The following is a 26,884-nucleotide window of genomic DNA, read 5'->3' on the forward strand; positions in this document are numbered from 1 at the left end:
TTAAGGCTAGTGCTCTACCACTTGAGCCATAGCACCATTTCCAGCTGCTTCTATGTATGTGGTACCAAGGAATTGAACCCAAGGCTTCATCATGCTAGGCAGCACTTTACGGCTAGGCCAAACTCCTGGACCTTGGAGGGGTGAGTTTCTTACAAAGATATTAAGTTTGCCAAAGGACACATTAAAATGTAGTCAAAGCCCAGTGCTCATGGTTCATGCTGGTCATTTTAGCTACTCAGGAGGCTTGAGGGCTGGAAGTTTGACCTACCGGTGGAGTGTTTGCCTAGCATGCACAATGAGCGAGTTTGATTCCTTGGTACCAAATAAATAGAAGAAACTAGAAATGTTGCTGTGGCTCAGGTAGTAGAGCTCTAACCTTGAGAAAGCCCAGGGGTAGTGCTCAGGCCGAGTTGAAGCCCCGGAGCTGGCCCAAAAGGGGGGGGGGACTGCCACCCCCCCCCAAAAAAAAAAGAAAAAGAAAAGGAGGCTTGAGATCTAAGGGAATTGTGGTTCAAACCCAGCCCAGACAGGAAAGTCCAAGAAACTCTTCTTTCTAACCATCAGAAAAGCCAGAAATGGAGCTGTGGCTCAAGTGGTAGAGTGCTAGTCTTGAGCAGAATAGTTTGAAGACAGCACTCAAACCCTGAGTTCAGGCTTCAGGAATTGGGGTGTGTGAATGCACACGTACATGTGTACACACACACACACACACACACACACGTATGTAGTCAAGGGTTGTGACATAAGTATAGAAGTAGTTTCCAGAGAGACTAGCAGAAGGTGACAGTGGAAGAAGTACAAGTAGGTGTACAAACATGAACTTATAGTCTATTAATATTGACCAGTAAATACAGACAGAAAAGCCTAAGCCTCTTCGTCTTTACCTCATCGGCACCACACGTAGTGCCCAGCATGTGGGGAGCTTCCCACATATATGACCCGTATGTGACAGTGGTGAGGGAATGGGTAAGAATTCCTAGGTTAGAGTGACCCCTCCCCTACTTATTGTCGCCTGAAATCTTCACCCAAGTTAGAATTTCTAGGATAGAGAGTAACTCACTTCCTCTACTTCTTGAAAGTTGACATCTCCATTCACATTGTATTTTCATTATATTTTCAAATTGCCCGCCCTCCCTCCCTCCCTCCCTCCCTCCCTCCCTCCCTCCCTCCCTTCCTCCCTTCCTTCCTTCCTTCCTTCTCTTTCTCTCTTTGCCTGTCCTGAGGCTTGAGCTCAGGCTCTGGGTGCTGTCCTTAAGCCTCTTTGTGCTCAAGGCTAGCGCTCTACCACTTGAGCCACAGCACCATTTCTGTTTTTTTTTTTTTTTTTTCCTGCAGTTCTGGGGCTTGAACTGAGAGCCTGGGCACTGTCCTTGGACATTTTTTACTCAAGGCTAGCTAGTCCTCTGCCACTTGAGCCACAGTGCTACTTGCAGCTTTTTCTATATGTGGTACCAAGGAATTGAACCCAGGTCTTGGTGCATGCTAGGCAAGTACTCTACCATGTGGCCCCTCACAGGGATTTTTCTGCCCTGGCTGGCTTCGAACTAATCCTGAGTAGGTATGATTAAAGCGTGAGCCCCTGGTGCCCAGCCAAATTGTCTTATTTCTTAAACCTGTCTTTCCAGAATTTTCATCTGTTTGGATTTAGGAAGTAGTTCAACACAGTTTGACTTACCTACTAAGGTGTAAGCATTATGCTAAATAGGGCATGACATATGTCACAGTTTGGCCTGAAAACCATGCAGCCTCATTTTGAAGGAAAGCACACTGGCAGGCAGTAGTCTCTATGTCTAGAAGCAAAATATGCTGAGGACAGTAACAGCCTTGTGTGAGGCTACAGTGCAATTAAGTAATCAAGGGGACAGATCGAGAATGGATGGTGGTCAGTTGGGCATCCATGTTTCATGTGTACATATTGTTGGTTGTGAGGCCTGAACTCAGGGCCTGGACATTGTTCCTGAGTGTTTTTGCTCAAGGGTACCACACACTACTTTTTTGAGCCATAGCTCCATTTCCAGTTTTCTGGTGGTTAATTGGAAATAGGAGTCTTACAGACTTTTCTGCCCAGGCTGGCTTCCAGCTGTGATCCTTAGATCTCAGCCTCTTGAACAACTAGGATTATTGATGTAAGCCATAGGTGCCTGGCTGTCTATGCTTCTTAATTGTGTAGGGCTGGGAATGTGGCTTAGTGATACGGTGCTTGCCCAGCATGCATTAAATCTTTGGTTTGATTTCTTAGTAACACATACATAGAAAAGGCCAGAAGTGGTCTGTGGCTCAAGTAGTAGAGTGCTAGCCTTGAGCAAAAAAAGCTCAAGCACAGTGCTCAGGCCTTAGGTTGAAGCCCCAGGACTGACCAAAAAAAAAAAAAAGTTAACCAGATACTGGTTTCAAAAAAGTTAGAAGTTAAAGCTGGACGCAGTGGCTCACACCTGTAATCCTAGTTTGTCAGGAGGCTGAGACCGGAGGATTGCGGTTCGAAGCCAGCCTAAGCACTGAAAGCTGAGATACTCTAATCTCCAATTAACCACCAGAAAACCGGAAGCTGTGGCTCAAGGAGTAGGGTGGTAGCTGTGAGCTGAAGAGCTCAGGGCTCAGGGACAAAGCCCAGGCCCAGAGATCAAGCCCAACAACCAGCTCCCCCCTTTCCCCCTCCCCCCCCAAAAAAGAAATTAAGTGGTTCCTACTGAGGGCCATGTTCTGCCACGTTGCAGTGGTAGCTCTAGGTCACAGCACCAGTGAGGCTTGGATGCCTGATCTGATAGACCCTCATTTCCAAAGTTACTGTTGAGAGCAACCTTGCATACTCTGGCACAGGACTTGTTTTCTCGAATGGTGGTCCTTCCGTCCACCTGGGTCCCAGAATAACCATTTTGAACAATTACTCTGGGCATCTCTGTCAGTCTAGGGTGGCCAGCAGACATACAGCCTTATGTTTATTACAATCTGAGGGCTGTTTCTACAACATAGTTTCCCTCATTTTAGATCTTTTATCCCAAAGTGAGCCCCTTACCCTAGTTATTTTTAATTCTCTCTGTATTCTGCTAGTAAGTGTCATCTGTCTGACCTTGTCATTGAACGGTTTATGGCTATATTGACCCGTAATAAAAGTTGACTTTTGGCTACTCACCATAAAGGATTTTAAATAAATAAATGTATATATAGTATACCTGGTAACCAAGTCATGTTGTCAGTAACAACACGAGATTAACCATAAGGGCAAAAAAAGAGAAGAGAAATAACATAGTATATTAAGAACAACAATCACACAAGATAAAGCTCTTGTTTCCATATCCGAGAGTTCATTTCATTTAGTCTCATCCTATATGACTTTCTTGTTTTGTTTTGTTTTGTTGGTTGTTGGGCTTGAACTCTGGACCTGGGCATTGTACCTGAGCTCTTCAGCTCAAGGCTAGCACTCTACCACTTGAGCTATTGTGCCACTTCCGGTTTTATGGTAGGTAATTGGAGTTAAGAGTCTCACAATCTTGGGGCTAGGAGTGTAGCCTAGTGGTAGAGTGCTTGCTTAGCATCCATGAAGACCGGGATTCAATTCCTTGGCACCACATACACAGGAAAAGTTGGAAGTGGTGCTGAGACTTAAGTGGTAGAGTGCTAACCTTGAACTAAAGAGCTCTGGGACAGCGCCCAGACCTTGCATTCAAGGCCCAGACTGGCAAAAAAAAACAACAACAAAGTCTCATGGACTTGTGTGCCTGGGCTGGCTTTGAACTGCAGTCCTCAGATTTCAGCCTCCTGAGTAGCTAGGATTACAGGCATGAGCCACTGGCACCTGGCTCAAAAAATTTGTTTTGGTGCTATTACTTGGGCTTGAACTCAAGAGCCTTGAGTGAAAAAGAGTGAAAGCACAAGGCTGATGGTGCTCTACCACTTCAGTCAGGCCTCTAGTTCCTGCTTTTTGCTGGTTAATTGAAGATAAAAGTATCTTAAATGTATCTGTTCTAATTGGCTTCGAACAGTGATCTTTAGATCTGAGCCTACTGGAATCTAAGATTACAGGTGTGAACCTGTAGCTTATTTATTTTTTGCCAGTCCTGGGGGCTTGAACTCAGGGCCTGAGCACTATCCTTGGACTTTTTCTCAGGGCTAGAGCTCTACCGCTTGAGCCACAGCACCACTTCCAGCTTTTTTTTTTCTATGAATGTGGTACCCAGGAATTGAACCCGGGCTTTTGTGCAAGCACTCTACCACTAGGCCAAACTCCCGACCCCAGCTTATTTATTTATTTATTTATTGGTGGGTCATGGGGCTTGAACTCTGGCCCGGCTCTCTGCCTTTGCTCTTCAGCTCAAGGTTACCGCCTTACCCCTGGGTCTGGGCGTTGTCCTTGAGTTTTTCAGGTCAAGACTGCCACCCTACCCCTTGAGCCACAGCCCCATTTCCCCTTTTCTAGTGATTAATTGGTAGTGGGAGCCACCTAGCCTGGTTTAACACTTTTTTTTTTTTTTTTTTGCCAGTCCTGGGCTTGAGGTCAGGGCCTGAGCACTGTCCTTGGACTTTCTCAAGGCTAGAGCTCTACCACTTGAGCCTCAGCACCACTTCCGGCTTTTTTCTATGTATGTGGTACTGAGGAATCGAACCCGGGTCTTCATGCATGCTAGGCAAGCACTTTAACCACTAGGCCAAACTCCCGGTCCCAACACTTTTTTTTTTTTTTGTCAGCTGTGGGGCTTGAACTCAGGGCTTGGGATCTGTCCCTGAGCTCTTTAGCACAAGGCTAGTTAGAGCTCTACCACTCTAAGTCACAGTGCCAAATCTGGTTTTGTTGTGATTAATTGGAGATAAGATTCTCAGGTGCCCAGTCTGACTTTGAACCACAATTCTTAGATCTCAGTCTCCTGAGTAGCTACGATTATAGGCATGAGCTACCAGCACCCAGCCTGGCTAAATTATTTCAAGCCTTGGGCCTGTGCATTGCCCCTTGAGCCACAGTGCCACTTCTGGCTTTTTCTGTGTATGTCGTACTGAGGGATTGAACCTGGATCTTCATGCATGCTAGGCAAACACTCGACCACTAGGCCACATTCCCAGCCCTAAATAACTAATTTTCAAAAGCAGTGTTCCAATGAAATTGCTATTCAGTAGCAGATTTCTGTTATACTTAATGTGACTGGTAATTTGTTAGTGAATTTCTGTTGCAGATAAATTCCACTAAGTTATTTGCTATCTTGTGATAGCAAAATAAACATCAGTATAATTGAATATAAGTAGAAATCAACTTTTCAATTTTAAATTTAAGTGATATTAAGCTTGTAAAAGTTTACAGTATTGGCCAGGAGTTTGTCTTGTGGGTAGAGTGCTTGCCTAGCATGTGTGAAGACCTGGGTTCGATTTTTTTTTTTGGTACCACATACATAGAAAAAGCTGGAAGTGGTGCTGTGGCTCAAGTGGTAGGGTGCTAACCTTGAGAAAGCCCCAGGACAGTGCCCAGGCCCCAAGTTCAAGCCTCAGGATTGACCAAAAATGAAAAAAAGTTACCGTGTCATATAATTTAAAATGTCAAAGATTTTCCGTTCTTTGGGAGGGTAAGGATGGGTGAACAGATTCGGTACAACAAAGGGTGAACAAATGCTACAGAATTACTCACTGGACTATACAACTTGTTGGTAGGGACAAGAGGGAAAAACTAGGAGATAGCTCGGGAAGGAGGGATACTGTCCAAAAGGAAATTACTCATTACCTGACTTATATAACGGTAACCCCTCTGTACGTCACCTCTACAATAACAAAACTTGTTCTAAAGTCAAAGATTCTAGGCCTGGGAGGAAAATTGTTCTAAGAATCCTACAGTGCTTTAATAAAGAGGAAGTTTAACTTTTTTTTCTAATTTAATTTTATAGCTGTATATAATAGATACCTTTTTTTCTTCTCTCTCTCTTCTCTTTGTAGGTTCTGCCGGAAATTTACATTTGGCCTCAATGTGAAACAAAAGTAGAACATTTCAGCTACATGTCTGTTGCTGGCAGGATACTGATTAATTGGTCATGCCTGAAAAGGGAAAGTCTGATTTAGAGAGCTGACTAGAGCACACACACACATGCTTGTCCTAGATGTCAAGTACCTCTCCTTTCTGCTGGAGTGAAAATCCCCTCCAGAGACCAGCTGAATACCAACTGCAGAAAATGCTTTGTCTTTTAAGGATGTCAGCAACCTAAATTCATGCACTCTCTGTGTACACTTGTTGTGGATGGTTTGCCATCTGAAAGCTCCTCAGGTTCTTATCCAGGCCCAGCGTCTGTTTCTGACATGTCTCTGCTTCATGCTTTGGGCCCAGTGCAGACCTGGCTGGGACAAGAGCTGGAAAAATGTGGCATTGATGCCATGATTTATACTCGATATGTCCTCAGTCTTCTGCTGCATGACAACTATGACTACGACCTGCAGGAACAGGTAATTGCATGGTTGTAAGTATTTCATGAAAAATCTATCCTCATATCTGTGTCTGCATTTTTATACTCCAGATTGTGCTCATCAATGTGACTGTGCAGACGTTTAACCTGTCAGTTACAAGACACTAAGATTGCATCAGAAGGTAAATTTAACTAGGTCACGGAGCACATTGTTGAATTTATTTGCCTCATAGGCCTTTTCTCAACAGACTTTAGATTTTAGTGCTGCCATCTTTTATTATGGTCTGTTAATAACCTATTAACATCAATAGTAGCTGATGACCAGCCACATTTGAGTAGTAATGCCCTAGAGTATTGGTTTGTACTATTAAAAATACTTTTTCATTATTAGTAGATATTGAAATTTACCAGATGTCTGTTTTTTGGTGGTTTTGTTTTTTTTATGGTACTTGGGATTGAACCCAAGGCCTTGTACGACAACCTAGGCAATTACACTTTGACTACTCTAAAAGATTAGTACTATTTTTGTTGTTCTTGTTGTTGTTTTGGTTGGTCATTGGGGCTTGAACTCTGGGCTTGGGTGCTGCCCCTGAGCTCTTCAGCTCAAGGCTACTGCTCTGCCTCTTGAACCAGCACCACTTCTAGTAGAAAACCCAAAGTGGTTAATTGGAGAGAAGTCTCACAGACTTTCATGCCGTTCCCAGGCTGGCTTTGAACCATGATCTTCAGATCTCAGCCTCCTGAGTAGCTAGGATTACAGTTGTGAGCTGCTGGTGCACAGCTTAGTACTGTATTTTATCTGCAATAATGATATTAAACTTCTTGTTAATTACATTGTATTGGCACAGCAGTATATCACCTTTTAAGTCTCCTTATGTATAGGATGTTGAGTTTAAATGGAGAAGTCAAGTCTTAGTTCTTGAGAAAACCCTTAACATGGGCCTTGTTCTCTAAGAAGAGCCGGAAATGTGGCCTTCAGGTGGGCCCAAAGTGAGCTCTGTGCTCATATTTCACATAAAATCTTTTGTTCTTTATAGATGCTTGGTAGAAAGAAGGGACTATTTTGTGGGTAGTTTTGTTGTTTTAAGCCATTGTTAGTAACACTGAAAGCAGAACTAAACTTTCATTGAAAGAAGAAACTAACTTCAGACCGCAGAACTCTTCAGAGTCCTATATTACATATAGTGAATTTCACCAAGACACTTAGTGGGTTTTCATGTCATTGTACACTGTGTTTTCTTTCTCTGGTGTTCTTGTTCTTGGCCTGGTCATTGTAATAAAGAGGCCTGGAGGGATAGGTCTACAAGCACTTGAGCCCTAGGGATTAGGATGTGGGGAGAACAATAGTGTGGTCTAAAGGTAATCTGGAACAATTAGTGTGCTGAATGATCACAAAAGAGTCCTCTCAGAAACCTCCTGATTCAGGGTGGGGAATGTGGCCTAGTGGAAGAGTGCTTGCCTAGCATGCACTTCGAAGCCCATACACAGAAAAAGCTGAAAGTTATGTTGTTGCTCAAATGGTAGAGTGCTAACCTTGAGAAAGCTCAAGGACAATGCCCAGGCCCTGAGTTCAAGTCGCAGGACTGGCATAAACAAACCCTGGTACAGAGTCCTTCCCTACCTCCTTCCCTGCCTTTCTTCCACTGAGTTTTGAATTCAAGGCCTTGAGCTTGCTTGTTAGATAGACATTATACTGCTCAGCCATGCCTCTGGAGCAATAATCAGTTAATTAGCCTGCTGAGGTTTGAATTCAGTGCCTTGTAGCAGTATTTCCAGCTCTTTGTATTGTCTTCTTTGCATGATCTGTACTACTTTGTAAATTTTAGGAACTATTCTCTGTATAAGATTCTAAGATCTGAAGCTGGGTGCAGTGGCTCACGCCTGTAATCCTAGCTACTCTGGAGGCTGTGATCTGAGGATTCAGGTGGATAGCCAGCCAGCACACAAAAGGACCTGAGACTCTTATCTCCAGTTAATCTCTAGAAAACAAGAAGTGGGGCTTGGCTCAAGGGTAGGGCAGTAGCCTTGAGCTGAAGAGCTCAGGAACAGCGCCAAGTTCAAGCCCCATTACTTCTCCCCCCCTCCCCCCATATACACACACAAAAAGCCCCAACTTGCTAGTGTTAACTACTCCCTTTGTCCCTTTTTCTTCTCTGAGATTGTGTGTGTGTACCGGTCCTAGAGCTTGAACTCATGGTCTAGATACTCTCCCTGAGCCTTTTTTGCCCAAGGCTAGTGCTCTTCTGTTTGAGCTTCCAGCTTTTTTCTTTTTAAGGGAAAGTGTGCTTAGTTGGAGAAAATAGTCCCGCAGACTTCTTTCTGACTTGGCTTTGAACCCTGATACTCAGACCTCAGCCTCTTGAGTAGTTTGGCTTACAGGTGTGAGTCCTGGCTGCCTGGTTTCCCTCTGGGATTCTTACTGACCTCCAGATGACCTCCACTCAGTCCACATGATAGCGTTGGACTGTCTGGGCCTGAGAGCTGTCTCTGAGCTTCTGTGCTCAGTGCTAATGCTATCTTGATCTTGTTTACCTTTCCCTGCTGTAGCTGGGATAACAGGTACATGCCCCCTTGCCCAGCCTTTTTTTGAGATGGATTCTCTTAAACTTCTTGCTTAGGCTAGCCTTAAACTGTGAGCCTTCCAGTCTGCCGCTTGGGGAGCCATCAGCCCCTAAGCCTGCTTCCTGTTCTAGCTTTGGTGAATCAGAACCTCTGCCTGTCTCTTCATTCCTAAGCTTCATATTTTCTGCATGACTATTAGCATTATTGAGGATTAAAGGAGATTCGTTTTTGACTTTTATTTATTGGGCTGTCATATGTCGTGATGCCAGACATCATTCTAGGCACTAATTGTACAGTTAGGCAGTGCCTGGCACAGCATGAATGCTAAGCAAACATCATCCTATTATAATAACCTTTCCATATACCCATTATAGAGTTTTCTCTATTACTATCCTTTAAATGAAAAAAGGATGCAGGGTATTTCCAAAAAATTTCCAGAACAATCTCTACATATCTTGATTATCAGTTCAGCAAGTTTGTTCAAGAGGACATGTATGTCCATGATGACTACTTATGATAACAGTATATCTTTTTTTTTTGTGGGTCATGGGGCTCGGACTCTGGGCCTGGGTTCTGTCCCTGAGCTCTACAGCTCAAGGCTACTGCCCTACCCCTGGAGTCACAGCCCACTTACCGTTTTCTAGTGTTACTGAAGATACAAGTCTCATGGTCTTAATGCCTAGGCTGGCTTTGAACCGAGATCCTCAAATCTCTACCTCCTGGATAGCAGTGTATCTCTCTCTTTCCCTCCCCACCCCCTCTCTTGCTGGGTCATAGAAAAAAAGCTGCAAGTGGTGCTTAGGCTCAAGTGGTAGAGTTCTAGCCTTGAGAAAGTCCAAGGACAGTGCTCAGGCCCTGAGCTCAAGCCCAGGACTGGCAAAAAAAAAAAATAGCCAACGGCAGCTATAGTGTATCTCTTGAAAAGGTGTTTTATTAGACAGGACAAACTTTGACAGGATGACCTGGTTTAAAAATAAATTTTAAGAAGCCAAACATTATTATTATTATTATTATTATTATTATTATTATTATTTTGCCAGTCCTGGGGCTTGAACTCAGAGCCTGAGCACTGTCCTTGAGTTTTTTTTTTTTTTTTTGTCAAGGCCAGTGGTCTGCCAATTGAGCCAAAGTACTACTTCACTTCCAGCTTTTTTCTATGTATGTGATACTGAGGAATTGAACCCCTGTCTTTGTGCATGCTAGGCCAGCACTCTACCACTAGGCCAAACTCCTGGCATCATCTTTTTTTTTTTTTTGAATGAACAAAATAAAATCGTAGCTGGGCCAGGTGGCTGGGGATCACAGTTCAAAACCAGCCTGGGCACTAAAGACCAAGAGACTCTTTGTCTCCAGTTAATCACCAGAAAATGGGAAGTGGGGCTGTGGCTCAAGGGGTAGGGTAGTAGCCTTGAACTGAAGAGCTCAGGGACAACACCCAGGTCCAGAGTCAAAGCCTCATGATCCACCAAAATTACTAATTTTTTTGATAGCGTATGTAGATAAAAATGAATCTAGATTTGTTCAACAAAATGTATAATAGGGGCCAGCTTGAGACAAGAAAGTTAGTGAGACTGTTTTAAAACACAAGCTGGATAAGGTGGTTCTCCCCCTGGGACCCTGAATGCACCAAGATGAAGGCAGGATTGCAGTCAAGACCTAGCCCAAGCACACAAGTTTGAGAAGACCCTACCTCAGCCCATGGTTGTGTGAGGTGGCATGTGTCTGTCAACTCTTAGGTTGCAGCACAGTGGCTGAGTGTAGTGGAAGGTCCCTGTCATCCCTAGTGACGCAGGAAGAACTGGAGCATAACAGCCCAGATTGGCCCAGGCATAAAGTGAGAGACCCTACCTTGAAATAATAACCAATGGAAAAAGTGGCTCAAGTGGTAGAGCTCCTTCCCAACAAGGGCACCTTCTCAGCTCAAGGCCCGAGACCAGTCCCTGGCACAACTAAAAAGTAAATAAAGCAAAAGGCTCAAGTAGTAGATTACTTGGCTAATGATTGATGTGCTTTTTAACTCTTTGAGCCTTATTTGAGGTCACTCACTGGTAACTGGCTTGCAGGCCCCAGGTAGCTTCACTGGCATGTCTGACACCTTGTTAGAACTGGAGGGCTGGGTTCAAATGGCATCATGGCACTTCTTCATGTGGACTAGAGCTAGACTGACACGATTGATGGCTTGCCTTGTATCAATCAGGCAAGGTTAAGACCTAGCCTCAAAAGTCACCGGGCATCACAGTCTTTGTGGTCTGTGCATTGCAGGTTTCTCGGGTGGGAGGGCAGGTGCTCTTTCATTCTCTGCCAAAGCATGTGGGTTTGATGTTTACACCACCAGGAGGCTGGTTTTCTAGAAACGACCAGTGACAACAAAGCATAATGCACTCAGACTTCTAAGTTCCAATGTTGACTCTAAAAGCGTTGTTGAACATGATTGCCTTCCAGATTTGAGGGCTGTTATCTCTAATCCAAAAGTCTGGGGTAACAAAAATAACTCCCAACAGGTATAATGTTCTAAGTCTGAGTTTAACCTGACAAATATTGTTTTTCATGAAGCAATACATTTATGCTTTGTGTACTGTGGGGGCTAAAGTCTACACTTGAATAAAAGTCAAATATATGCTGTTTATTAATAATAGCTACTGCTGCTTACTGACATTTGAGAAGAACTCACTTATTTTCTTGCATAAACTAGCTCCTTGTAGGTTTCAGGGTGTGACAACAGATTTAATTTTGGCATCGTATTCTCATTTGTTATCCAGAAGAAGTGTTCTGTACATTCCCGGCAGCACTGTACAGGGCTTCTTTCTGGTTGGCCTCATGCCTCACTGCGTGGATCCTGTGGCCAAAGGGATGAAACAGTTCATTTGCATTCAGCCACGTGGAGCTTGAAGATGAGATGGCGTTGGACCCCTTCAGACACATTAGTTTCTGTTCTTAGGAGGCTGCTCCCAGGAAGGTGTGGGAGGCAGGGGCGATGCTCAGCAGCTTAGAGCAGACACCAGGGATGCCAGTGACGCCAGCTGTACTTTAGAATGCCCTGTTCTTGCCTTCCTCCAGTTCCCAGTCTCCCTTTTGATAGAAGACAGCATGAGGGAGTCAACACTCTAGCCTTATGTTACCTCACAGTAGTGTCTAGAAAAGTCGTTGGTAATACATACTACTTGATAATAAATACCACTGTAATAGAAAAGTACTTTGTGATCATACATTGGGAAGTTCTTTAGGATCCTGATTTGTCTCGTTAAGATTAGGATTTTGATTATTTGTTTTTTTCTCTTGTTTTCAATATTTACACTGAGATTTAAACTTAGGGCCTTTCACAAGTGAGGAGTTCAATCCCTAGGCAGGAGCTCTTGAGCCAGGCCTCCAGTCCAGGTAGAGCTGAGAAAAAAAACTGGATTTTACTCAACTTGAATATTTGGTATATGCCTGATATTTTATAATGAGTCAGTTGACGTTCAGTACCAACAGCAGGTCTAAAAATAAAAAGATAGCAGGTATGCATTAGCTTTCTGTCGCTGTGACAAAATACCTTGGAAATATAACAAAGGAGAAAGATCTTATTTTGGAACACTTACATAGGTTCAGTCAGTCCACAGTAAACTCCGTTGCCTTTAAGCTTTGGTGGCAGAAGACTGTGGCCAAGAAAAACTATAGACCTCAAGACAAGAAGGGGAGATAGAGAAATGAGATGAGAGCTGAGTGCCCTCCCATGGCTTATGCCTCCTATCCCAGCTATTTTGGAGATTGAGACCTTAAGGATCTTAATCCAGGGCTGGCCCAGGCAGAGAAATCCTTGAGCATTGCTCAAGTACTGGGGTGCTAGCTGTGAACAAATCAAGGGAGATCTCTGAGTTGAAGTCCAGGTACTTTCCCCCCCTCAAAAAAAAGCTAGGTGTTGTTTTTTGTTTTGTTTTGTTTTTCTTTTGGTCAGTTGTGGGGCTTGAATTCTGGGCCTGGATTCTGTCCCTGAGCTCTTGAGCTCAAGGCCAGCACTCTACCACTTTGAGCCACAGCACCACTTCTGTTTTTCTGGTGGATAATTGGAGCTAATTGGGCTAGCTTTGAACCATCATCCTCAAGATCTCAGCCTCCAACGCCCAGCTTTAAAAAATAACTGGGCCAGAAGTGTGGCCTAATAGAGGAGTGATCGCCTAGCATGCACGAAGCCTCTGGGTTCCACTCTTCAGTACCACATATGCAGAAAAAGCCAAAAGTGGCACTGTGGCCCAAGTGGCAGGATGCTAGCCTTGAGCAGAAAGTGTCCAAGGACAGTGCCCAGGCCCTGAGTTCAAGCCCCAGGACTGGCTAAATAAGTAAATAAATAAAATAAAATAACTATCTCTTAAGCCAGATGCTAGTGGCTCACACTTGTAATCCTAGCAACTGAGGAAACTAAGGGTCAGACCCAGCCCAGACAGGAGAGGCTGTTCACCGATTAACCACCAAAAAGCTGGGATTGAGGCTGTGGCTCAAGTGGTAGAGCGTTAGCCTTGAGCTAAAGAGCTCAGGGACAGCACCCAGGCACTGAGTTCAAGTCCCAAGATGGTATGCACGTGTGTGTGTGCGTGCCCACGCCCACATATCTCTTGAATATTCATAACAGTATTATTGATAGCCATTTAAGCTGATGCATCCAGCTAAAATGTCAACAGTGGATGAATGAAGCAACAAAAGGTAGTGGTCTATACATAGAAGAATTTACATAACACCATAGTAAGTGAAAAAATCTAGACTTAAAGGACTCCCTCCCTCCCTCCTTCCCTTTTGTTGGTCGTGGGGCTTTGAGTTCAGGGCCTGGGCACTGTCCTTAGGCTTTCTCAAGGCTCTACCCCTTGAGCCACAGCACCACTCCCAGTTTTCTGTTGGTTAATTGAAGGTAAGTCTCAGGATTTTAGTGCCTGGACTGGGCGGACTTTTAGTGCCTGGGCTGGCTTTGAACAGTGATCCTCAGATCTCAGCCTCCTGAGTAGCTAGGATTACAGGTGTGTCTGGCTAAATTTGTTTTTGTTTTTGTGGGTCATAGAGCTTGAACTTAGCCTGAGCTCTTCAGCTCAAGGCTACCGCCCTACCCTTGAGCCAAGCTCCATTTCCCATTTTCTGTAGGTTAATTGGAGATAGACTCAGGTCCTTTTTTGCCTAGACTGGCTTTGAACCTTGATCCTCTGATCTCAGCCTCCTGAGTAGCTAGGATTACAGGCGTGAGCCACTGAGCCTGGCCTGCTGAAATTTTTGTTTTTGCTAAATTACATTTTATCAATAAAAAGCTTAGACATTTTCTTTTTCATTTTTTCTGTGTGTGTGTGTGTGTGTGTGTGTGTGTGTCTACTTTTTTCTTTTCTTTTTTTTTTTTTTTGGGTCGGTTGTGGGACTTGAGGTCAGGGCCTGGACACTGTCCTTAGGCTTTCTCAAGGCTAGTGCTCTACCACTTGAGCCATGGCTCCATTTTTTGCTATTTGGTAGTTCTTAAAGATTTTCAGGCTGGCTTTGAACCACACTCCTCAGACCTCAGCCTCCTGAGTAGCTAGGATTACAGGTGTAAGCCACTGGCGCCCAACTAGAATCTATACTTCTGACTTCCTCTAGGTTCAATGTAGTTACTAGCAAGCTCTTTATAGAGAAAGTTGGCTGTTCCTTGCATTAGCACCTATTCTGTATGGTATTTGTTTCCTGCTCCTGCCAGTTTAATCATTAAGACTGTGTGCCTCATGACCCTTCCTGTGGTAGGAAGCCTTTGCTTCCCTCAAGCCAAGAAAAGAACATCCTCTTCTGTACCCAGTGTCTCTAAGATGAGATGTCTACGACAACATCAGTCACGCCTTAAATTGTTGCTTTGCCTTTCTTCCTTTTCATTGCACTTTATCACTAGCAGGCAGGGACTATATTGTATTTGTTTCAGCCTTGCTACTATAAGAAAGACACATTAGTGATTTCTTTTCTTTTTGGTGGGTCATGGGGCTTGGACTCTGGGCCTGGGCACTGTTCCTGGGCTCTTCAGCTCAAGGCTACTGCCCTATTCCTTGTCCTGGGTGTTGTCCCTGAGTTCTTCAGTTCAAGGCTACCACCCTATCCCTAGAGCAACCACTGCCCCACTTCTAGGTTTTTTTGGTGGTTAATTGGAGATAAAGAGTTTCTTGATCTTTTGTGCCTGGGCTTGCTTTGAACTGAGATTCTCAGTTCTTAGACTCCTGAGTAGCTAGGATTACAGGTGAGAGCTACGTCACCCAGCTCATTTTAGTAATTTCTTAGGAAAGGATGAAACTGGTTCCATGTCTAAACAAAGGAATGCTGGGCAGAAATGTAAAGCTGTTGATAGATGTTCCCTAAGAAGACCACCTCTTTTCATTTCTATATAAAATAGTAAATGTGGCATCAAAATTTAGCCAGATGGGGCTGGCAAAGTGCTTGCCTAGCAAGTGCAACATTCTGGGTTGATCCCCAGTACCAAAACCAAAACAACAACAACAACAACAAAAACCAAGCAAAAAATTTAGTCAAGCAGTGGTGGCTCGTGCCTATAATCCTAGCTACTCAGGAGGCTGAGATCCAAGGATCATGGCTCAAATTATAAGAGTGGTAAAGATGGGGCTGGGAGCATGTCCTAGTGGTACAGAGCTTGCCTACTATATACGAAGACTTCGGTTTGATTCCTTGGTACCACATACATAGAGGGAAAAAAAGCCGGAAGTGGTGCTGTGACTCAAGTGGTAGAGCTCTAGCCTTGAAAAAGCCCAAGGACAGTGTTTAGACCCCTGAGTTCAGGCCCCAGAACTGCCCCCCCCAAAAAAGAAGATTCTTAGCCAGCATAAGTGGCTCACTCCTGTACTCCTCAAGAGGCTAAGATTTGATGATCACAGTTCAAAGCCCACCTGGGCAGAAAAAGTCTCTGTGAGACTCTTACCTCCAGTTAACCACTCAAATAGGAAGTGGACCTATAGCTGAAAGTGGTAGAGTGCTAGCCTTCAGCAAAAGAGCTCAGGCACAGTGCCCAGGCCCTGGGTCAAGTCCCACAACTGACCCCCAGAAAAGGCTTTTCCACCCAGGTTAGCTTCAAACTGAAATCCTCAAATCTCAGCCTCCTCGGTAGCTAGCATTACAGGCATGAGCCACTGGTGCCCAGCTAAGATGCAGAAGTTTCAACTGTTGAATTTTATTTTATTTTTTAATATTTTGTGGTTCATGAGGCTTGTACTCCGCCTGGAAGCTGTCCCTGAGCTCTTCAGCTCAAGTCCACCACCCTACCCCTTGGGCTGGATGTTGTCTCTGAGCTCTTCAGCTCAAGGCTCAAGTCCACCACCCTACCCTTGAGCCAAGCCCTACTTCCCATTTTCTAAAGGTTAATATGAGATAAGAGTCTCAGATCCTTTTGTGCCTGGGTTGGCTTTGAACCTTGACCCTCAGATCTCAGCCTCCTGAGTAGTTAGGATTACAGGCGTGAGCCAGGGGGCTGGGGCTGCCAACTGTTGAATTAAAAGGTTTGATAATAACCAAATACTCATTATTATAAGAGTAGGAATTATAGAAGGTGTGTAATTCAGAATTTATTGTGAAATTTTGGGCCTAGTGGTAGAGTGCTTGCCTAGCATGCAGGAAACCCTGGATTCAATACCTCCATATCACATACACAGAAAAAGCCAGAAGTGGTGCTGTGGCTCAAAGCTACCTAGAGCACTGGTCTTGAGAAAGCATAAGAACAGTGACCAGGCCCTGAGTTCAAGGGCAGGGCTGGTTTTTTTTTTTTTTTTAAAGAAATTACTGTAAATGTTCAGTTATATTTGTGTTTATATGCAAACATCTGTGTTGTGCTGCTTAGCATATTTTTCTAAATCTAAGCAGTTGCATTAAGATGATACACAATAAATCATAAATAATGTAATCGATAGGTAAGTGCTGTGACTGAACGCTCAGTGACTAATTTAGACAAGTGCTATGACCAAGTGCTCAGGGAGCATCCTGTCAGTGTGCCGTTCTGTAAACATACATACAATCGTTGGAAATAGCCCTTGAAACTTGTTCTTCAATCTAACTCATTGAGCCTGTGTAATTTTCTTGCAGGAGAATGACATCTTCCTGGGCTGGGAGAAAGGAGCTTATAAGAAATGGGGAAAGAGTAAGAAAAAGTGTTCTGATCTAACACTTGAAGAAATGAAGAAACAGGCTGCTGTCCAGTGTCTTCGATCTGCTTCTGATGAAGTAAGTTCACTCATTGTTTTTAATTCTTAGAAGGAAGAAGCAAGGAAAAGTGCCTTTATATAAATCTAATGGCTTGTTTAAAAAACTTTAGCAGTAAGCTATACATTACCACTGTCACATGAGCCTTATCTATCATTTGTCCCTTTTCATGCCTTTTGTTTCACAAAATGTATTTCTCAAGGCTGGAGCTCTACTACTTGAGCCGCTGCACCACTTCCAGCTTTTTTCTATGTATGTGGTACCCAGGAATCAAACCTGGTCTGTGTGCATGCTAGGCCAGCACTCTACCACTAGGCCAAATTCCCGGCTCCCTACACAAAATGTTATCTGTGAGTGTGTGGTGTCAGAGATCAGATCCAGGACCTTGCATGTGCTAAGCAGGGGCCCTTCGTGTGTGTGTGTGTGTGTGTGTATTTATTTATTTATTTATTTATTTTTGCCAGTCCTGGGTCCTGGATTCAGGGCCTGGGCACTTTTCTTGGGCTTTCTCAAGGCTATACTCTTGAGCCACAGCACCACACCCGGCCTTTTCTGTGTATGTGGTACCGGGAAATTGAACCTAGGTCTTTGTGCATGGTGGGTAGGCAAGTACTCTACCACTAGGCCAAACTGCTGGCTCATGTGCTGGGCATTACCTATGTGCTTTGTCTTGCTCTCTTAGGGCCTAGCATAGTGAATGTCTATCACATAGAAGAAGTTACTGAATTTCTCTTGAACTGAGTTGAAGTTTCGTGTGTGTGTGTGTGTGTGTGTGTGTGTGTGTGTGTGTGTGTGTGTGTGTGTGTGTGTGCGCGTGCGCGTGCACTCTAGTCCTGGCTTGAACTTAGGACCTGGGCACTGCCTCTGAGCTTTTGTGCTCAAGGTTTGCACTATTACTACCTGAGCTACAACTCCACTTCCAACTTTTTGATGGTCAATTGGAGATGAAAATTTTATGGACTGGACTGTTTGAGCTGGCCTCATTCCATGAATCTCAGATCTCAGCATCCTATGTAGCTCTTCCTTTTCCTTTCTTTTTTCTTTCCCTTTTCCCTTTTCCTTCCCCTTCCCCTTCCGTTCCTTTCCGTTCCGTTCCTTCCCTTTCCCCTTCCCCTTCCCTTTTCTTTTTTTTTTTATTGTAATTAATATAAGGGTTACATTATATTCACCAGATAGAAGATGCATTACTTCACAAACATTGATACCCCTTCTCACGTTTTTGTCTCCATTTCCCTCCCCCCACCCTCTTCTCTTCCGTTCCATTCCCTTTCCCTTTTCCTTTTCCTTTTTTTTTTTTTGTCAGTCTCGGGGCTTGAACTCAGGGCCTGAGCACTGTCCTTAGCCTTTCTCAAAGCCTTGAGTTCTACCACAGCACCAGTTCCAGCTTTTTCTATGTATGTGGTACCAAGGAATCAAACCTGGGTCTTCATGCATGCTGCTCAAACACTCTACCACTAGGCCAAATTACTGGCCCTCACCTTTTTCTTTGTGTGTGCTGGTGTGAGTGTGTGAACTAGGGTCTGAACACTGTATCTTAGCTTTTTCATTCAAGGCTGACACTACCACTTGAGCCACAGCTCCACTTGCAGATTTGTGGTGGTTATTTGGATGTAAGAGTCTCATGTATTTATTTGTCTACCATTATAGACATGAGCTACTGGCACCTGGTGAATTGCACTGTTTTTTGTTTTGTTTTATTTGTTTTTTTGTTGGGCCTGGGCGTTGTCCCTGAGCTCTTCAGCTCAAGGCTACCACCCTGCCCCTGGAGCCACAGTGCCATTTCCAGTTTTCTGGTGATTAATTGGAGATAAGAGTCTCATAGACTTTAGTGTCTGGGCTGGCTTTGAACCGAGATCCTCAAATCTCAGCCACTGTGCCCAGCTAAAATTTCACTTATTAAAAATTTCACTCTTTGGGGCCGGGAGTTTGGCCTAGTGGTACAGTGCTTGCCTAGCATGCATGACCACCCAGGTTCAATTCCTTGGTACCACATACATAGAAAAAAAGCCGGAAGTGGTGCTGAGGCTCAAGCGGTAGAGCTCTAGCCTTGAGAAAGTCCAAGGACAGTGCTCAGACCCTGAGCTCAAGCCCAGGACTGGCAAAAAAAAAAAAAAAAGAAAAAGAAAAAAAAGAAAAAAAAATTTCGCTCTTTGCCAGTCACTGGTGACTCATGCCTGTCATCCTAGCTACTCAGGAGCCAACACCTGAGGATCATGGTTCAAATCCAGCCTGGGCAGTAAAGTCCATAAGATTTCTATCTCCAATTAACCACCAGAAAACCAGAATTGGCGCTGCAGCCCAAGTGCTAGCCCTGAGCTGAAGAGCTCAGAGACAGTATCCAGGCCCAGAGTTCAAGCCCAGACAAAAAAAGTGGGGGGTGAGCCGGGGTCGGGGAGAGGGAAATGGGGACCAAGACATGAGAAAGCATATCAATGTTTGTGAAGTAATGTATCTTCTATCTGGTGAATATTATGTTATCTTTCTATTAATTACAATAAAAAACATGAAAGAAAAAAAATTCACCTCTTTTCAGGAATCCTTTTCCCTCTTCCAACTGTTTTCCTCTCCTTTCTTTCTTTGAACTTTTTTTTTTCCCCGTCTAAACTTAATTACCTGAAGCTATTACTTAATGTACTTGTTAGTTGGAAATTTGGAAGTAACTGCTTATATAGATGTCTTAACCAGATATCATTTCATTACCACAAGAGAGATTTTAATTAAGCTAGTTTAAGAAAAATAGTGGAGTCAGGGGTTTGGCCTAGTGGTAGAGTGATTGCCTACCATGCACGGAGATGGGGGTTCAATTCCTAGGTACCACATACATAGAAAAAAGCCAGAAGTGGTAGAGCTCTAGCCTTGAGAAATCCCAAGGACAATGTTCATGCCTGAACTCAAGCCCAGGACTGGCCAAAAAAAACCCAAAACCAAAAAAGAAACGGGGGGAAAAATAGGATAGGGGCCTGGAGTTTGGCCTAGTGGTAGAGTGCTTGCCTAGCATGCAGAAAGACCCAGGTTTGATTCCTCAGTACCATGTATGTAAAAAAAAGCCGGAAGTGGTGCTGTGGCTCAAGAGGTAGAGCTTTAGCCTTAAGAAAACCCAAGGACACTACGTAGGCCCTGAGCCCAAGCCCTGGACTGGCAAAAAAGAAAAGAAAGTCTCTAAACACTTAAGAGTCTGTCATATGGTTTTGTTTTGTTTTTTTTTTCCCCCCTACTTCTGGGTTATTCCTTGCTTTCAGAATTCTGTTTTTTCACTTAGCACACACATGGTGAAAGTTGGCCATTCTAGCTCTGGCTGGATATGATTACTAAACTCTGATGTCCACTGCTGTTCACCACAGAGAGAAGTACAGCTGGGTGTCTACCCCTCTGTGGCTGAATTATAGATGGAAGGAAGGATGTTTAGTCACCCTTCAGTAGCAGTATAAGTGAGTAGTCCACAGAGAAAAAAGGTGTTCTGATCATTGTATTGAAGGAATAGATTGATAAAGTAAGTTGGAGCTTTAGAAAAAATTTAGGATGCAGTTATTCTTTATAAATGAGAGGTTATTTCAGGTAAAGTTTCTGGACAAAGTCCAAGGAGGCTGCTGAGTCATGTTGGACTCATATTTAAGAAAATATGAGCAGGGAAGCTTGGTCTGGTAATGCATCTTATTTTTTTTTTTATTTTTTTTATTGTAATTAGTAAAAGGGTTACATGATATTTGCCAAATAGAAGGTGCATTAATTCACATACATTGGTACCCTTTCACATGTCTTGGTACCTGTTTCCCTCCCCCCCCACACCCCCCTGCATCTTATTTCTTCTGACCAAAGTTGCTGAGAAATGACTCTGGCCTTTGCCTCAGGGTCCTGGAGTAATGCATGACCTTTGCCCATGCATCTTGTGGAACTCACCTTAGCTGAACATGTTGCATGCTGAGAAGAGCACTGTGATAGCAGCAGTGTAAAAGGAAGTGCACTGTCTTGGAGCCATGCTCACAGGCATAAGCCACCTCACCTGGCTTTTTTGGGGGGGGGGGGTAGAAGGGGTTGTAGGGCTTGAACTCTGGGCCTGGGCCCTGTCCCTGAGCTCTTCAGCTCAAGGCTACCATCCTACCCCTTGAGCCACAGCACCACTTCCGGTTTTCTAGTGATTGGAGATAAGAGTCTTGTGGATTTTACTCCGGACTGGCTTTGAACTTGGCTTTGAATTGAGATCCTCAAATCTCAGCCTCCTGAGTAGCTAGGATTGTAGGTATGAGCCACTGGTTCCTGTCTATATTTTAATTTTTTTGTCTGTTGTGGGACTTGAACTCTGGGCCTGGGTGCTGTCCCTGAGCTCTTCGGCTCAAGCTTATCACTCTACCACTTGAGCCACAGTGCTACTTCTGGTTTTCTGGTGGTTAATTGGAGATAAGAGGCCCATGGACTGTCCTGCCTGGGCTGGCTTTGAACTGCGATCCATATATCTCAACCTCCTGGGTTCCTAGGATTACAGGTGCCCGACAGCTTTTAATTTTTTATACTGATGAAAATTTGGCAGCACTGTGGAGATTTCTGAGCACATGGTAAATGTTTTACCTTCAGAAAATCAAGACCAGCTGGAGTTGGCTTTGATAATTCTCTTTTCATTTAAACATGCAGCTAACATGCAGGTCTCTGAGTATTCCTTTGCTGTGGCAGCAGCTAGTAATGGGGTCTTCTCAGGAGGAATGGCACTGTGACTTAACAGTAGGCAGCTTAGCCCCCTGGGAAGAGAGGGTAGCCTGTTAGTGATGCATTTCTCAGCTCTTCCCCAGGAGTCTGGCATATATTGTTAAGTATATTCCACCTTCCCTCCTTTTTTTCCCCCCGTTGTTGTTGTTGTTGTTGTTGTTGCCAGACAGACCTGGGCCTTGAACTCAGAGCCTGGGCACGGTCCTGAGCTTCCTTTGCTCAAGGCTAGCACTCTACCCTTGAGCCACAGCCCCACTTCCGGCTTTTTCTGTGTATGTGGTACTGAGGAATTGAACCTAGGGCCTTGTGTATGTTAGGCAAGCACTCTACCACTAAGCCACATTCCCAGCCCCAGCCTTCCCTCCTTTCCCTTTAGAAAAGTAGGAAACAATTGTAAACTGTTCTATAGCTATTGTTGGTTTAAATCTTGAAGTTCACTTGGTTTATATATTTCCATCCACAAAGCCTGGGCCTTTTAATGTTTGCTTGCATTTGTTTTATTTTACATAATTTATATTTGATTTTCATTGAGCATGTGTGTATGAATGTATGTATGTATGTATGTATGTATGTATGTATGTATGAATATATGAATATATGATGTGGTGCTGGGATTTGAACTCAGGGTCTCATGCTTGGTAGGTAGGTGCCTGCCATTGAGACTTGTCTGTAGCCAGCCCTTTTTTGTCTATGCTGGTCCTGACGCTTTAATGCAGGGTCCTGTCCCTGAGCTTTAGTGCTCAAGTCTGGTGCTCTAATGCTTGAGCTGTAGCTCCGCTTCCAGTTTATTGGTGGTCAGTTTGAGGTAAGAGTGTCATGGACATTCCTGTTCCTGCTGGCTTTAAACTGTGATCCTCAGAGCTTAGTCTCCTGATTAGCTAAGATTACAGGTACCTGGTTTCATTGAGCCTCTTAAAACTAATAAAAACTTTTCTATTTCCCATTTATGGGTGGGAGGATTTAACAGGTTGTGAGATCCTGCTTGGGAGTGAAAGTAGTTACCATGCTGCGATCATTCCGGGCACTTGTCAGTTTTGAAAGTAACAGTGCTACTGCTATATCTGAGTAACTAATTGGATCTGGTTATTTAAAGAAGGCTTATGGAAGATTCATGCCCAGGTAACCCAGGGTCTTCAATTCACATATTCACCTGGGCTCATTAGTAAATGCTCTTTTTGCCAGTGTAGTATACCCTCATATTTTTCATATGTATTGTTTATATGCTGTACGTTTACCAAGTAAATTATTTGCTGAGAAAACTAATTAACGTCACTTGGGCCTATGAATTAACTAAAAGCAGAATAAAGGCTAGGCACTTCTTACCTCTAGACTGTGTCTGTGTCCATTGCCCTGAACCATTCTCGCCTGCAGTAGTATCTTTGGAGACATCTTGGAACGCAGGAAGGAGACTTAATCAGCTCTCAGTGGCTCTCACTATAACCAGGCTGCACTGACTGGCCCTGAGACAGTGGACTATCAGACCACCTCTGACTCTACTTTTGGGCCCCTCTAACACCTCCGAACACAAACATACCTAGACTGGGACCCTTTCAGTATGTGTGCTAGTCAGTCCCTTTTCCAGTTCTCCCTCTCTGACTTAAGGCAGATGTCTGGGAAGGTGGTTGAAATACTGGAAATGCTCTTCCCTTTCTCTCAAAAGGTGGCAAGTGAGGGTGTGAGAAAGAAAACAAGCGGGAGGGCTGCTGTGAAAGTCTGCCCAGTTGGTGAACAAAGGGCATAAAAATAGAGCTGCAAACAGTTACTGGGTAGCATGAGGCCCAGGTGTGGCAGAGAAGGTTCTATACTGCCTGTCTAACCTGGTGCTTCTCTTCCTGTGCTTATTCTTCCATTGTAGCACATATTGTCTGAATGTATATGCAAGTAAGTGGCATTTTTTTTTTTTTTTTTTTTTTTTTTTGCCAGTCCTGGGCTTGAGCTCAGGTCCTGAGCACTGTCCTTGGACTTTCTCAAGGCTAGAGCTCTACCACTTGAGCCTCAGCACCACTTCCGGCTTTTTTCTATATGTGGTACTGAGGAATCGAACCTGGGTCTTCATGCATGCTAGGCAAGCACTCTACCACTAGGCCAAACTCCCGGCCCAGTAAGTGGCATTATTATGTATATATTTTGCAGCTTTTTCTTTTTCTTTTTCGCCAGTCTTAGGGTTTGAACTCTGGGTTTGGACGCTGTCCCTGAGCTGCTTCTTCCTCCTCCTCTTCTTTTTTTTTTTTAATGGTAATGTATAGAAGGGTCACAGTTACATTTGCCAGATAGAGACCCTGAACTTCTTTTACCTAAGGCTAGCACTCTACCACTTGAGCCACAGAGCTACTTTCAGTTTTTTCTGGGTAGTTGATGGGCGGTAAGAGTCTCTCTGACTTCTGCCAGGGTTGGCTTTGAACTGTGATCTTTGGACACAGTTATAGGCATGTAGCTACAGTTATATGCATGAACCACCAGTGTGCTATAGGTTCTTGAGTATTCTTGAATACCCCTATGGATAATGGTACACTGCAGAAATATGATTCTTGAAATTACATTGTAGTTTATATTTTAATTGAAAATTTAAATGAAATTTCTCACTTCTAAATGAACAGTGTGTTGTGTCAGGGTGTGATGGCAGTGTCTGTGTCCCTTAAAAATTTCCAGTCTGCTTAGGATAACCCAGTAGCCTAAATAATTGCTCTAAAAATTTTAAAAAGAGGGGTACTGTAGATAGTTAGCAAAGAGAACCAAACCCGACTCACAAAGCCTGCTTTTATACACAGGAAGAATCTCTATTTCTTTTGTTCTATATACATGAAGATATACATACATAATACATATGAAATTTGTCCCCACATACAGATCTGTAAGCATAGTTAATTTCTAAGACAAAGAATAAAGTTTTCTAGTTACTGGTCGTGATGATCATTCATTCTGTGTTCCAAATGACTGCTCCTATTAGAGCAGAAAAGTGTTATTAGAAAAGGGTTTAATAAGCTGTCCCTGGAGATTCTGAGTTTTGGACTGCAGACAGACCTTAGTTACAAGCCCAGTGACATAGGCTTGTTCTACAGAAAAGTATGCAGCATGTCAGCTGACGCTGGTGTTAGGTTCCTGGTCAGGGGGAAATGGGATATAATCACCAGCCTTATCATACCTTGAACATTATGGTAAGCAAGACCTTCTCTGATGGAATTGTGGAGTGGACCACAGTGTTTGCAACTAACTTCTACCATGTTTTTAAAGAGTTGTTTTTGTTTTTTGTTTTTTTTAAAGGAAGGTAGCTCTCTCTTCTGGCTCATTTTCCTGTCTGTTAAAAGCTTTGGTGAATAGAATATAACTATGGAAGTTTGCAATTAACCATTTTCATTGCACTTTTTCTTGCTTTCAACTTTTCTTGTTGTTTAAACTACAAAACTGTATAACTAAGAGGTTTCTTGCTTAAGATATCCTTAATACTTATGCTGAGTCATTTTGAGTTAAGTGAATGGGGTAGATTTCTATTTTTAGCCCTGCAATGCTGTGAGGCTCCGTGCTCTGTCTCATGCGCATCTGTTCTGTGTTGCCCACATAAGAGATGTGGTTCCAATTTAATTAGAACTCAGGCCAGTGAATAAATCTGTAGTTGCAAAGGATTTTCCTCTTTTTTTCCAAGAAACTAAGAATTTGAAAAGTTTAAACCTCTTCATAGTTAAAGTATTCATTTTTCTTTAAAGCTTGGCTCCTGTTTCTGTCCTCCTAATTCCAAACTCTCTGATGTTCTCTCCATAAATGTTACCTGTTTAGAGGTGTATACCTTGTCCTGATTCAGATAAAACAGCTTCCATGCTCTCTCACAGCAGTGATGTGGTTTTTTTGTACTGCTTTTGTTGTTACAGTCATGAAATTCACTTAATGAAAAAAAAAAAACCCACTGTTAGAGGACTTAGAGGAGACCAAAAAAAAAAAAAAGATAAAGGCTTATATTATTACAGTGTCAGATCTGTGTAATCGCTGAGGGAGGGGGTCTTTATTTTTGGGTCTTCTTCCTTGGCTAGAGACTTGATAATCTCCCAAATGGGAGATCTTGGGGGGGGGGTGTGTGTGATGGGGGGGATTTTCTTTGCCTTGAATTTCTGTAAGACTGTGGTCACATAGGGGATTTATTCGTTGTTTTTGTGGGTCTGAACATAGAATTTCAAGCCTCACACTTGCTAGGCAAGTGCTATATTGAGCCCTTCACAAAGATTTTTCATATTGATTTTTTTTTTTTAAGCCAGTCCTGGAGCTTGAAATCAGGGCCTGAGCACTGTCCTTGAGCTTTCTCAAGGCTAGAGCTCTACCACTTGAGCCAGAGCACCACTTCTGGCTGTTTCTGTGTATGTGGTACCAAGGAATTGAATCCAGGGCTTTGTGCATGCTAGGCAAGCACTCTACTGCTAGGCCACACTCAACAACCTTCATGCTGATTTTTGGCCAGATAATAGGACTTAAGTCCTCAGTCTGTAGTACTGGGATAGCCGTGATGGGCCTGTGGGAAGACAAACCAATCTAGAAGATGCATTAATATTTCTGCATTTCATCACTAAGTTCCACGTATGTTGTTTAGTAGTAAAAAATACATTAATTTGGATCTACAAATGTATAGCTTTTTTTTTTTTTGCCAGTCCTGGGCTTGAGCTCAGGGTTTGAGCACTGTCCTTGGACTTTCTCAAGGCTAGAGCTCTACCACTTGAGCCTCAGCACCACTTCCAGCTTTTTGCTATGTATGTGGGGTACCAAGGAATCTTCCAAGGAATGCTAGGCAAGCATTCTACCACTAGGCCAAAACTCCCGGCCCAAATGTGTAGCTTTTAAATGGCATTTTCTCTTAACTGTGGCCATGGACCTAGTAGCAAACTAATAATACTCTTTTGTGTTGCACAGAGCTCTGGAATTGAGACCTTAGTGGAGGAGCTCTGCTGCAGACTGAAAGACCTGCAAAGTGAGCAAGGTAAGTGTGCCCATCAGCAATAGAAACCCTGTCCTGCCACCACACTCCCTGAGGAAAATGGTAGATTGAACCTGTACAATGTTTGTGGGTAGCAAGGCCAGGCCAACCTTCTGTGCTGTGAATG

The 26,884-nt window shown here is 43.6% G+C and overlaps 1 protein-coding gene across 3 annotated transcripts in view; it reads left to right on the forward strand.

Annotated features, from left to right (window-relative positions):
- Nucleotides 1–26,884, forward strand: part of Kiaa0232 (KIAA0232 ortholog) — a 57,732-nt gene that overhangs the window by 8,336 nt on the left and 22,512 nt on the right. For all 3 annotated transcript variants that reach the window (XM_090343859.1, XM_090343860.1, XM_090343861.1), the window contains exons 2-4: nt 5,911–6,411; nt 16,989–17,126; nt 26,694–26,760. In XM_090343859.1, the coding sequence (XP_090199985.1) occupies nt 6,181–6,411; nt 16,989–17,126; nt 26,694–26,760 (436 nt within the window). In that variant the 5' untranslated portion in view covers nt 5,911–6,180. The remainder of the gene's footprint in view (nt 1–5,910; nt 6,412–16,988; nt 17,127–26,693; nt 26,761–26,884) is intronic.

The sequence above is a fragment of the Megascapheus bottae genome, chromosome 13, assembly GCF_031878675.1.
Source record: "Megascapheus bottae isolate mThoBot1 chromosome 13, mThoBot2.hap1, whole genome shotgun sequence".
Taxonomy (NCBI): domain Eukaryota; kingdom Metazoa; phylum Chordata; class Mammalia; order Rodentia; family Geomyidae; genus Megascapheus; species Megascapheus bottae.